This window comes from Stegostoma tigrinum, chromosome 10 (genome assembly GCF_030684315.1).
Source record: "Stegostoma tigrinum isolate sSteTig4 chromosome 10, sSteTig4.hap1, whole genome shotgun sequence".
Classification (NCBI taxonomy): Eukaryota; Metazoa; Chordata; class Chondrichthyes; order Orectolobiformes; family Stegostomatidae; genus Stegostoma; species Stegostoma tigrinum.
This window is the reverse complement of record NC_081363.1, coordinates 91,794,232-91,807,635: the sequence shown is the minus strand read 5'-3', so window position 1 is coordinate 91,807,635 and position 13,404 is coordinate 91,794,232. Positions and strand designations below refer to the sequence as shown.

The 13,404-nt window shown below is 45.0% G+C and overlaps 1 protein-coding gene across 1 annotated transcript in view; it reads left to right on the top strand.

The window, feature by feature from the left end:
• The window catches only part of LOC125455385 (protein-L-isoaspartate(D-aspartate) O-methyltransferase-like), a 32,771-nt gene that overhangs the window by 10,976 nt on the left and 8,391 nt on the right, over positions 1–13,404 (top strand). The window contains exon 3 of the mRNA XM_059649391.1: positions 11,850–11,881. Within this exon, the coding sequence (XP_059505374.1) occupies positions 11,850–11,881 (32 nt within the window). The remainder of the gene's footprint in view (positions 1–11,849; positions 11,882–13,404) is intronic.

Below are 13,404 nucleotides of genomic sequence, written 5' to 3'. Positions count from 1 at the left end.
CCCTGATCGGCCCTACTCTTTCTTTGACCATTCTCTTATTCCTCACGTAAGTGTAAAATGCCTTTGTGTTTTCCCGGATTCCTTCTGCCAAGCCTTTCTCGTGCCCCCTCCTGGCTCTCCTCAGACCATTTTTGAGCTCCTTCCTTGCCTGCATGTAATCCTCTCTAGCTGAACTTGACCCTAGCTTCCTCCACCTTATGTAAGCTACCTTCTTCCTTTTCACTAGAAGCTCCACCGCTCTCGTCATCCAAGGTTCCTTAATCTTACCCCTTCTTGCCTGTCTCAGAGGGACATATTTACTCATCACTCCCAACAACTGTTCCTTAAACCGTCTCCACATGCCTATAGTTCCCTTACCATGGAACAACTGCTCCCAGTCCATGCTTCCTAACTCATGTCTAATCGCATCATAGTTTCCTCTTCCCCAATTAAATATCCTCCCATTCTGCCTAATCCTCTCCTTCTCCATAGCTATGTAGAATGTGAGGCAGTTATGGTCACTATCACCAAAATGCTCTCCCACCACAAGATCTGATACCTGCCCCGGCTCGTTTCCGAGCACCAAGTCTAGAATGGCCTCTCCCCTCGTCGGCCTGTCAACGTACTGCGTTAGGAAACCCTCCTGAACACACCTTACAAAAACAGCTCCATTCAAATCTTCTGCTCGAAGGAGGCTCCAATCAATATTAGGAAAGTTAAAGTCACCCATTACAACAACCCTACTGCGTGCACACTTTTCCAAAATCTGTCGACCTATGCTTTCTTCAATCTCCCTGCTGCTATTGGGGGACCTGTAGTAAACCCCTAACGAGGTGACTACTCCCTTGCTGTTCCTAATTTCCACCCATACTGACTCAGTAGGCAGCTCTTCCTCGACAAAGGAAGCTTCTGTAGCTGTGATACCCTTTCTGATTAGTAGTGCTACACCCCCTCCTCTTTGTCCCCCCTCCCTATTCTTTTTAAATGTTCTAAACCCTGGAACATCCAGCAACCATTCCTGCCCATGAGAAACCCATGTCTCTGTTATGGCCACAACAGCATAGCACCAGGTACTGATCCATGCTCTAAGTTCATCACTTTTATTCCTGATACTCCTTGCATTAAAGCAAACACACTTTAACCGATCCCTTGGTTCCTTCCCAGGAAAATCCTTCCCACTAGCTGGTCTACCTCTTGCTACTGCCTCACCTGCATCAACGCTCACCTCTGGTATACAGCTCAGGTTCCCACCCCCCTGCCATACTTGTTTAAACCCTCTCGAACTACTCGAGCAAACCTTCCACCCAGGACATTGGTCCCCTTCCAGTTCAGATGCAACCCGTCCTTCTTGTACAGGTCCCACCTTCCCCAGAAGGCATCCCAATTATCAACATATCTGAAGCCCTCCCTCCTGCACCAGCTGCGTAGCCACGTGTTCAGCTGCGCCCGCTCCCTGTTCCTCACCTCGCTATCTCGTGGCACCGGTAGTAAACCAGAGAACACTACTCTGTTCGTCCTGCTCTGCACCTTCCATCCTAACTCCCTGAAATCACTTTTTATATCCTCAAACCTATTTCTGGCTATATCATTTGTGCTAATATGTAACACGATTTCTGGCTGTTCGCCCTCCCCTTTTAGAACTTTATACACCCGATCGGAGACGTCCCGGACCCTGGCACCAGGGAGGCAACATACCTTCCGGGAATCCCGATCTTGCCCACAAAATCTCCTGTCGATTCCCCTAACTATCGAGTCCCCTACCACGAGTACTTTTCTGTTCTGCCCCCTTCCCTTCTTTGCCACAGTGTCAGGCTCAGTGCCAGAGAACTGACTACTATGGCTTGCCTCTGGTAGGTCATCCCCCCCAGCAGTATCCAAAACGGTATACTTATTGCTGAGGGGAATGCCCACAGGGGATCTCTGCACTGTCTGTCTGTCCCCTTTCCTCCCCCTAACTGTAACCCATCTATCCTCGTCCTGAGCCTTAGGAGTGACCAACTCCCGATAACTCCTCTCAATTACCCCTTCTGCCTCCCGAATGATCCGTAGTTCATCCAGCTCCAGCTCCATTTCCCTAACACGGTTTTCAAGGAGCTGTAGCTGGGTGCACTTCCCGCAGATGTAGCCAGCGGAGACGTGTGCCACATCTCCCAACTGCCACATTCTGCAGGAGGAGCAAGCAACTGCCCTAGCATCCATACCCCACTTATCTGAACACCCACTCAGTACTAAAGTAGAAAGCTTACTTCAAGTAATAATAACAAATTCATAACAAACTTATGTTCAATAGAGAAAGTTTAGCATGAACCTTACCTTATTAACTAGGTTAGAGGAGGAGGGCGGGTGGGAGACACTACAGTTGTAGAGTCTTGGGTTTAGCCGCCTTGCTGATATATATGGTCACTGCTTTCCTTCCCGGCTGCCCCTCTGGTCCTCGTCACTTCCTCTGGTGCTCCCGCTCCTTCTCTGAAAGAGGAAAAAAACACCGCTGCCCGCTATCGGTAAGTAATTTTAAAAATAAACTGCTTTACCTTAGCTGCAGTCTTCCGGGTCCGTCTTGCCTCCGCTGCTGCTCGCACCCAAAATGGCCGTTGGCGTCAAAGGGTGAGTATTTATACTCACTGCTTTCCTTCCCGGCTGCCCCTCTGGTCCTCGTCTCTTCCTCTAGTGCTCCCGCTCCTTCTCTGAAAGAGGAAAAAAAACACCGCTGCCCGCTATCGGTAAGTAATTTAAAAAATAAACTGCTTTACCTTAGCTGCAGTCTTCCGGGTCCGTCTTGCCTCCACTGCTGCTCGCACTCAAAATGCCACTTGCCAACCAATCTTGTGAACAAAGACAACTGAACTTCTTCTTAGACTGTTCAGAGCAACTAAGATGCTAATCATGTTCAACCCAGCGCTGCTTGCAAAACACGAGACAATTCCTAACATGAGATGAGATGCTGCAATTGGTTAACACCTGCTGGATAATCCTGAATGTGTGAAGGATTGCACTGAAACGCTGTCAGTCAGGCTTTGAGAAGCCGTAAAGTATTAATTCACAGGGCCTTGTTCTTTGCAGTGGGTTGGGGGAGGGGGTGTGAAGGGGTCTATTAGGGGAAACATTTAACCCTGAACAATCAGAGGCAACCTTAAAATTCAAACAAAGCCTGACAAGTAACTGCTAATCGTCATGAAAGGGAACATTCTCCATGGCGACGCTCTTACCCATTTAAATCCACTTGCCAACCAATCAGCACTGTTTGTTCATGCACTCGGTCTTCTCTTTGAACTGGCATTCTTGCAAAAGATCCTGATCAGAGCCAGATAAGAAACTGCAGTGTTGAACCTGACTTGAGGGAGCTGGAAGCAAAGGTGGTGAATGATTGAAGCTCGCAGTGCAGGGGATGGGGACTGACTGGATTGAAGTAAAGAGGGGCAGCATGGACTCACTGGACCAAATGGCCATCTCCGTGTTGTAACAACACTGGTTTTTGGTGAGACTTCACCGCGAATAGTAGATTAGGATTAGGATTATTTTCATTAGAAACACGGAGATTGAGGGGGTACCTGATTGAGGTCTACAAAATCATGAGGAGTATAGACAGGGTGGATAGCAAGAAGCTTTTTCCCAGAGTGGGGGACTCAATTACTAGGGGTCATGAGTTCAAAGTGAGAGGAGGAAAGTTTAAGGGAGATATGCATGGAAATTTCTTTACACAGAGGGTGGCGGGTGCCTGGAACACGTTGCCAGCGGAGGTGGTAGACGCAGACACGTTAGCGTCTTTTAAGATATATTTGGACAGGTACATGGATGGGCAGGGAGCAAATGGACACAGACCGTTAGCTGTACAAAACTCTGGTGCGGCCGCACTTGGAGTATTGTGTACAGTTCTGGTCACCGCATTATAAGAAGGATGTGGAAGCTTTGGAAAGGGTGCAGAGGAGATTTACTAGGATGTTGCCTGGTATGGTGGGAAGTTCTTACGAGGAAAGGCTGAGGGACTTGAGGCTGTTTTCATTAGAGAGAAGAAGGTTGAGAGGTGACTTAATTGAAACGTATAAAATAATCAGAGGGTTAGATAGGGTGGATAGGGAGAGCCTTTTTCCTAGGATGGTGATGGTGTGCACGATGGGGCATAGCTTTAAATTGAGGTGTGAAAGATATAGGACAGATGTCAGAGGTAGTTTCTTTACTTAGAGAGTAGTAAAGGAATGGAAGGCTTTGCCTGCAACGGTAGTAGATTCGCCAACTTTAGGTACATTTAAGTCGTCATTGGACAAGCATATGGACATACATGGAATAGTGTAGGTTAGATGGGCTTGAGATCGGTACGACAGGTCGGCACAACATCAAGGGCCGAAGGGCCTGTACTGTGCTGTAATGTTCTCTGTTCTATTACCTCGGTTCCTGTAAGCCGTGACTTTCAAGAGCATAAAATATAGAAGCTGAAGTAGGCCCTTCAGCTATCTGGTCTTCTCCGTCATCCAATGAGATTGTGGCTGATCTGAAAAACAACCACCCTTTCCCTATAATCCTTGATTCCCTTGTTGGTTAAAAGTCTGCCTATCTCAGCCTTGATGACTCAGCCATGTTAGCCCTTTGAGGTAAAGAATTTCATGGATTCACTATCTTCAGAGAGAAGAAATTCATCCTCATCTGTGAACCTTTTATACTAGGATTATGCCATCTGGCTATGTTGCAATAAGGCCAGTTTAGACTCTCATTCGTCTAAACTCCAATAAGTAAAGGCTCAACCTCTTTATAAGACAGCCTCCCCCATACTTGGTATCAGGCTAGTGTGCCTCCGATGTCAGTATGTCTTTCGTAAATAAGGCCCCAAAATTGTTCACAGTATTCCAGCAGTGTTCTAATTAGTGCCATGCGTAAACTTTTAGCAACAGTTCCCTGCTTTCATACTCCACTGTTTTGTCTGTTAATCCATTGGACCAGAGTTTGGTATTGGTTTTTGCTGTTGCCCTGGTGCATGTATGCTGCATATATGTATTTTAATGAAACTTACTTTAAATAAAAGTGTTGTGTGTACATGGATGCTTTTTGTGAAGAACTGTATAAGCTTTCCAACATGGAGTGCAAGGCACCAAACTGATCGCATTGACGTTCTGAGTTTATTCGGCTGATGAAAACTCATCTACCATAATCCTTAAAGTAAAGGATCAGCAAAAACCATTTTGGTGCAGGAGTACCAAAATGTGCTCACATTGCAGCTTGCTGTGGGCTGTCCTGTATCTCGGCAGGCCTGTTGCATTGCTGCAGCATTCTGAGCGCGGGCTGCAGAACATTCTAGAGTGTTTTGCCTGGGGCAGGCTTGTCACATTTCTGTAGGCTTCAGTGCCTGCAAAGCATCTTGCCCGTCCTGACTAACACTGCATTGCTGATGCTACCTTGCACTTCCTTTGGAGATTATTTTGCCTTGCCTTCCTCTTCTGCTGTGCCTCATTAGCTTGAGGTACTTATGCTGGAAGATAAGACTGTTGCAGCAACAGTCCCAGGTTGTTATCACAGATATTCCTCCACCAGCTTCATCTTTCACCATCTGTATCAAGATTTAATTTATACTTCACTTTCTTTAAAAAAAACACCCTCTATTGGGAAAGAGAAGCAATGCTCTGCTTTCCCAGCTTTTCTTACTTAATTGTTTTGAAATTGTTTGCTATCTTGCTCCCCTAAACCACTCCAAGTGCAGAAATAGCTAATGCAGCGCTGTGAAATTGACACAATAAAAATTCATTTTAATTGGGGGGATTATGGGAGCATCAATTTTCATTGTCCTAATCAATGAAGGAACTCATGACAATCAATTTGACGGGTCACACTTCCCCTTTGGAAAGCCCAGTAAATCCCTGTGCTCCTGCATCATTGACTGTCAAGGGGAGGTGGTTAGATTGTCTCTTATTGCTGATAGTCATAGCCTGTCATTTGTGTGGCATGAATATTACTTGCCACTTGTCTGCCCACCCTGGACATTGCACAGATCTTGTTGCAGTTGAAGATGGATTGTTTCAGTATCGGAAGAGTTGCAAATGGTGCTGAACATTGTGCGATCGTCGTTGCACATCCCCACTGCTGACTTTATGATGGAGGGAGAGCATAGTTCTTTCCTGGTTGCCCTCCGTCCATGTGTTTTCTTTCTCTGTCTGTGTTTAAGGGTTTATTTATAAGGGGATTAGAGTTTTAATTCATAAAGTTATATGCTGACAGTTTATAACTTATTTATCTGTACTTAAGAATCTAATTGCTTATAATAAATAGCAAATCATATTAAGTACAGAAGCCTGTTCTGTACTTTCTGTCAAGCTGGTTTTGAAAATCTGGTGAATTTTACAATTTTAAGCCTTGCCCAGACTCTGGGAATGGTGGGCCTTGATTTCCAACAGTGACAACACATGGTGACCACAGACACCGATAACAATCTCTCAGAATTAGCAAATGGTCTACAGACTCTGCCTGTGATTTTTATGATAGATTTGGGCTGTCCCCTTAACTGGGTAGGTTGTCATATGTGGTTTGTACCACAAGAACTGAGTCAACGGTTCTTGCGAACAAAGATGACTAAACTTCGTTTTTTAATTCATTTGTGGGGCATGAGCATCAATGCTGGTCAGTATTTATACATATTTGCGCTTGATTCTGCTATAGATGGATGGGCAGTGTTTTATATCCTGCTCATGAATTACACCTAATTGGTTGATGTGCAAACCCGTGTTGTCACTGTGATATATGTGGATTGTATTACAGTGACAGCATGGGTTTGCAAATCAACCAGTTAGTTTTAATTTAAGAGCAGGACATAAAACTCTGTCTCAACGATCTATAACAGAATCTTTTTCTAGCGAGTTTTGAGAAGATTTGTAGCTCAGGTTGAGGTTCTGGATGTCAGAATCTTTTTCTGACAGTATTGAGAAGTTTGAGTATAGATGTAATTCCAGGCCAATGAGAAGTGCTTGAAGCTGTGGGGTTAGTGAGTGGCACCAAGGTAGAGTTCAGTGACTTGCCACTTGGGAAATTGCACTGATGCTTGACCTTCCTTAATCCCAATGTTGTAACAGACGTTAAAGATTTAAACAAAGTTCACAAAGTGCCAGATTTACCTGTCCGGTGAATGAGGTTAATGGAAAACACCCTCCAAGCTTCTGCAGTTAATTGCTGTTTATTATTAATGAGTAAACTTTAACCACATGTAAACAGATATGAACTGTCTTCATATGACTTCACTATTTAAAACTCTAACCCCCTTTTATTGCCCTAATGCACTCATACAAATAAAAATAATTGGTGTTACAGGTAGAGAGGGAAAAAAAATTGAGGAAGCACTATTCAATCACACTGTACCACAGGTTTCAATATTATGTTCATTCTTCTGCCTGAGAGATTCTGTTCTCCCTCCAGATTCCCAGTTTTCTTTCGCAGGAACTTTGCATGTTCCTTGTTCAGTTTCACTACTGCTGTTTGAGGCAGTAGCTCACAACAGATGGTAGGAGAGAGTTACCGACTGTCTTCTGGCTTGAGTTACTTGCTGCAGAAAAATATAAAGACAGATCCTTGCAGGCTGGAAAATCTTCGCTCTCGCTCTCGATCTCTCACGCACGCACACACGCACATGCCCCTGCCCTATAGCATCCACAACTGGTCAATTACACAATCAGCTTCCTGACTCTGCACCCCCTGCCCCCAGCCTCAGGGAGCTGTAGTGTCTAAGCTCACTTTCTTGCTGCTTGAATAAATCAACAGTGTAAACACAACTTGCAGTGAGTAGCTTGTTTTCAAGAGAGCAATTTCTGCCACAGTTCTTGGTTTCAAGAAGGCTGTTTTCCTGTTTTAGATCACAGGCAAAAAGATAAAGAAATTTTAAAAAGAAGCTGAAGGATGTTATGGAGCTCACTGATAACTCACGTCTGACTGTGGAACGAACTATGTTGTGTCTTCAGTAACCCAGTGTTTTCTCTCACCCCCACAGAAGGTGGTGTGATTCGCTCTCAACAAGTGTTTGATGCAATGATAGCTACAGACCGGGCGCTGTATTGCAGAACTAACCCGTACGCTGATTCTCCATAGTCGATAGGTAAGCTTACCTCTGCTTCATAAAACACAGCTCTTGCTTCTTCCAGCAAGTGTGAGGAGTTGGGAGGTCCTGAATTTGATGACTTGGGGTTGCAGTTGGGATCTGACCAGTGATTGGGCAGGATTTGAGTTGAAGGGCTGACCCCAAACATAAAAGCCACCAGTTTCATATGAGATAGGAGGCCTCTGCTCCAGTAGGTCCTCACTGTGGAGCCCTGCATATGTTAGGGTAAACAGGACTGGACTGACAAGAATCCTTCCCCACGGTTGAAATTCACTGAAGTGGGTGAGATATCAGGGGAAATGACCATGGCAGGTTAACACAGCAGGGCTAAACCCCTCAACTCCACACTTGTTCAGTTGGTCTTCTGGTGCGGTCGGTAACATAGAATCCCTACAGTGTGGAATCAGGCCATTTGGCCAGTCGAGTCCATACCGACCCTCCAAAGGGCACCCTATCCAGATCCAAACCCTCCCTTGTCCCTGTAACCCTGTATTTCCCATGACTAATCCACCTAATATCAAAGAGAGGCAGAGAACCCCTACAGTGTGGAAACAGGTCATTCGGCCCAACAAGTCCACACCACCACCTCAGAAGAGCATCCCACTACCACCGCCCCCCCCCCCCACCCTTTCCCTGTAATCCTGCATTTCCCATGTCTAATCCACCTAATTTACGCACCCTTGTTACACACCCTTGGACACTGCGGACAATTTAGCATGGCCAATCCATGTAGTCTGCACATCTTTGGCCTGTGGGAGGAAACCAGAGCACCCAAAGGAAGCCTACACTGTCACAGGGAGAATGTGCAAACTCCACACGGATGATCGTCCGAGACCGGAATCGAACCTGGGTCCCTTGTGCTGTGAGACAGCAGTGCTGCCCTAAAATTGAATTCACGTTCCACCATCTGCTGTGGTGGGTATTGAACTTAGGGCCCCAGGGCATTACCTAGGTCTCTGGATTAACGACCCGGCGATAACATCACTAGGTTGTTTCCTCTTCTGATTGTAGCGTCCTGACCTCTGGCCTAAAAGCCCCCTATCATGTCTTGATAGTCACAGAAGTAAATGTGGTCACATATGTTGTAGAATTGACAAATGTGACTCTAGAGCAGTAGGCCATTTAGTTTTCCATTGCCTTTCTGGGTCTTTGAAAATGCACTTGTATTTGGTCCTGTCTCTCTTCATCTGTAACACTAAATTTTCAATCTTCAGGGCTGATTCCCTTTTAACACGATTTATGTAGTCAGTTTCCACCACCTTTTCAGCTGCAGCATGCCAGATCCTTACTACTCTCTGTGGGGAGGAAAAAGAATTCGCTCATTTTAAAAGTACATGCAGAGTCACTAGAAGTAACTGTCTGATTCAGTTCGTTATGACAGGCACACGGTCTCGTTTATTATTAACACAAATTTGGCGCATTGTTTCTTCACAGTTCTTTAATCCACACAATTTACAGCTAATGATGTGTTTTTGGGGAGTGGGGTAGCGGTAATGTAGCTAAACCAGTAATCTAGAGCCCCAGGCTATTGTCATGGGGACATGGTTTCACATTCAAATGTGGCAGATGGTGAATTCAGAAATTCTAGAATAAATAATTACTCATCATAAAAAAATACACCAAGTTTACTAATGTCATTCGGTGGGGCGGGGTGGGGGGGGTGTAGAATCTGCTGTTCTTAACTGCTCTGGCCCACATGTTAATGCAGGGCCACAACTTGACCCTTAACTGCTTTCTGGATGATAAATGCTGGCCCTAGCCAACAGTGTCCACAATCCATGAACAAATAACAAAATGGAGTGCCATAATGCAACCAAAAAAGGTTGATTATAGACCTGTAAGCCTTTGTGTTATGCTTATTGCAGGCAGTAAAAGCAGGAGAGTTTCCTAGTCAGTCAGAACTGTATGCGGTAGATGCAACGAAACAATGTTTTTACATTAAGGGACTCCAAATACAGATCCTTCTCATGATCAAGCCTTGCTCTGAGGTGTTATTCCCCCCATCCCACAATATATACACCCTCTTTTTCTCACTCCCCCAAAGACCCGTTAACCATTAGCCCTGACCGCTCCTGTTTAGCTCCTACCTCTAACGCTGTACTATTCTGGTGCTCCAAGCTATGCTAGAATTGATAGCTAGAATAAGACCACTTTTTTTTTGTCTTATTTATCCAGAGAATGTGGGCATTTCTGGCTGGGCCGACATTTGATCGCTAATCCCTAATTACCCTGGAGTTGGTGAAACTGTCTTTTGATCCACTGCAGTCCCTGGGGTGAAGGGGCACTCACAGTGCTGTTAAGAAGACAGTTTTAACCCAGCGCCAGTGAAGGAATGGTAGTACAGTTCCCATGTATCTGCTGCCTTTGCCCTTCTAGGTAGTAGGGGTCTTGGGTTTGGAAGTCAAACTGTGGATTCTATAGTCATATTGCAGCTCCTGTTCCCCATGGTGCTGGTGTGTGTGTATAATTGCAGTCAGACTATAGTTCCTATCCCTCAGCATGTATGTATATTTACAGTCAGACTGCGGGACCTGTCCCTAGGAGTTTATTAACAGCCAGTCTGTAGTTCCTGTACCTCAGGTTGACCCTTAGACATAGTAGGCCATTCAGCCCATCAGTTCTGCTCTGCCATTCATGACTAATCTGATAAAAACCGAAAGACCTGCGGATGCTGTAAATCAGGAACAAAAACAAAGTTGCTGGAAAAGCCCAGCAGGTCTGGCAGCATCATTGAAGGGAAAAACGGAGTTAATGTTTCGGTTCTGGTGACCCTCCCTCAGAACTGATCTTATAATTGTCAACTCCACTTTCCTGCCCATTCCCTATAACATTTGATTCCCATACTGATTAAAAAGCTGTCTACCTTAGTCATGAATATACTTAACAACCCTTCCTCAAATAAGGCAGGAAAGATTTCCACAGATACACTACCCCAGTGGTTAGCACTGCTGCCTCACATCATCAGGGACCTGGGTTCAATTCCACCTGGGGTGACTTTCTGTCTGGAGTTTGCACAAGCTCCCCACGTCTGCCTCCCACAGTCCAAGTATGTGCAGGTTAGGTGGATTGGCTATGCTAAATTTGCCCATACTGTGTAATGTGGGAAATGTAGGGATACGTAAGGCATGGGTCTGGAATCAGAGGGTTGGTTTGGAGTCAGTGGGCTGAATGGCCACCTTCTACAGTGTAGGGATTCTATGAAATGGGCGTCCCCTTATTCTGAGATTATACCCTCTGATCCTAGACTCTCCCACAAGGGGAAACGATCTTTCCACATTTACTCTGTTGAGTTCTGTCAGAATCTTGTATGTTTCAATAAGATCACTCCTCAATTTTCTAAACTCTAATTCGTACTGGTCCAGTCTACTCAACCTTTTCTTATAAGAAACTCTCTCTACATCCAGGATCGACTCAGTAAACTTTCCTTGGATTGCCTCCAATATCAATCTACCTTTCCTTAGATAAGGAGACCAAACTGTTTATAGTACTCAGCTGTGGTCTAAATAGTACCTTGTATAGTTTTAACAAGATTTCCCTTCTTTTATGCATCATTTTTGTTTGTTAAAAATAAAGCAAACATTGCATGTGCCTTCCTATTCCCTGCTGAACATGGATGCTAATCTTTTCTGATTAATGAATGAGGATCCCTAAATCCTTTTGTGCTGCAGCCTTTTACACTCTTTCTTCGTGTGTGTGTGTGTGTGTGTGTGTGTGTGTGTGTGTGTATGTACGGCTATGCATCTAACAGGCATTTATTCTCATTTATCTAACTCTTGTAACATTTGCTCTTTTTCCTTTCCTGTAGGTTATCAGGCAACTATTAGTGCACCTCAAATGGTAAGTGATGTGCAGTTTGTATTACTGTGTCCTGACTGAGGCTGATTTGTTAATGGTGTTTTTATAATGGTTTTCAAAAGAAAGGTAAAGGTGATGTGAGGAGAAAAGCTTTCTCAAACAGGAAGCACTTAGAGTACAGAATGTTCGGACTGGAAATGTGATAGAGACAGGTTCAATTAAAGCATTCAAGGGCATTGGGTGGTTATTTGGGTAGAAATGGGATGCAGTGGTATGGGGCAAAAGCAAGAGATTGGCATAAAATGCCAGGCAATGACAACTGCCAACTAGTCATGAACACAGCAGGCCAAGCAGCATCAGAGGAGCAGGAAAGCTTGATGTTTACGGTTGGGACCCTTCTTCAGATGCTCGCCTGATGCTGCTTGGTCATCCAGCTTCTCACCATGTTATCTCAGATTCTCCAGCATCGGCAGTTCCTACTATCTCTGCCAACTAGTCGTTGCTATTTGACTGTCAGTGTCATTAGTATAGCTGAATTCTTTGCGATCAACATCATGAAGGTTACCATTGACCAGAAACTGAATGGTGGAGCCGTATGAATATTGTAGCTACAGAATAGACCATAAGTTGGGAATCCTGCATCAAGTAGCTCATTTCTTACCCGCCACAGCCGTCCACCAACTGCAAGTCAGAAGTGTGCGGAATGCTCTTCACTATTGTGGAGGAATGCACCTCGAGCAATACACTAGAAACTCAGTACCCTCCAGGACAGAGCAGCTCGCTTGATTGGCACCCATCCATCATCCACACCCTTCACTTCTTCACCATTGGCATACACTTGCAGCAGTGTGTGCAACGTTCAAGATGAACTGCAGCATCTCACACAGCTCCTTTGGCAATGGCACCGTCTAAATCCACAACCACTTCTACTTAGAAGGGCAGCAGGTACATGGGAATACCACCCCTACAAGTTTGCTTCCAAGTCTCTTACCATCCTGACTTGGAAATATGTTACCCTTTCCTTCATTGTCGCTAGGTTAAAATCCAGCTACTTCTCCAACAGCAGTGTTGGCATAACCACAGCGGTAACAGCATGTACCACTACTACCTTATAAAGGATGGTCAGTAACATCCCATGGAAGAATAAGGAAAAGCACTTACTATATGTAGAAAGGAATTTTTTTATACAGACGGGCAGTAAGAAGTATGGCCAACGTGAAGGAGGCCATCTGAATGAGACAAAGGCCCAGCAAGTGAACTAGAAACTTGATTTGAGTAGGAACTTGGTGCACAAGGGAGCAAAGGTGCTTTAACTAGTGTTTACTGCAAGAAGTGAACTCTCTCAAGAGCGAGGTGAGTGGAAGAGGGTGAAAGGTGTATATTTGAGAGCCTGACCTGCAATAGGACCAGTGGCACTGTGTGGCATGCATGCAGGGAAAGAAGCAGGTTGGTGTCTGAGACTAGTGAATGTTTCTGGTCTTTCAGCTTAAACATGAGGTTTCCACCTTGCGTCTAGGTCTCCAGTTACTGCTGTGTCTTTTCTTAAAAGTCGCTGCTGAAGAAAA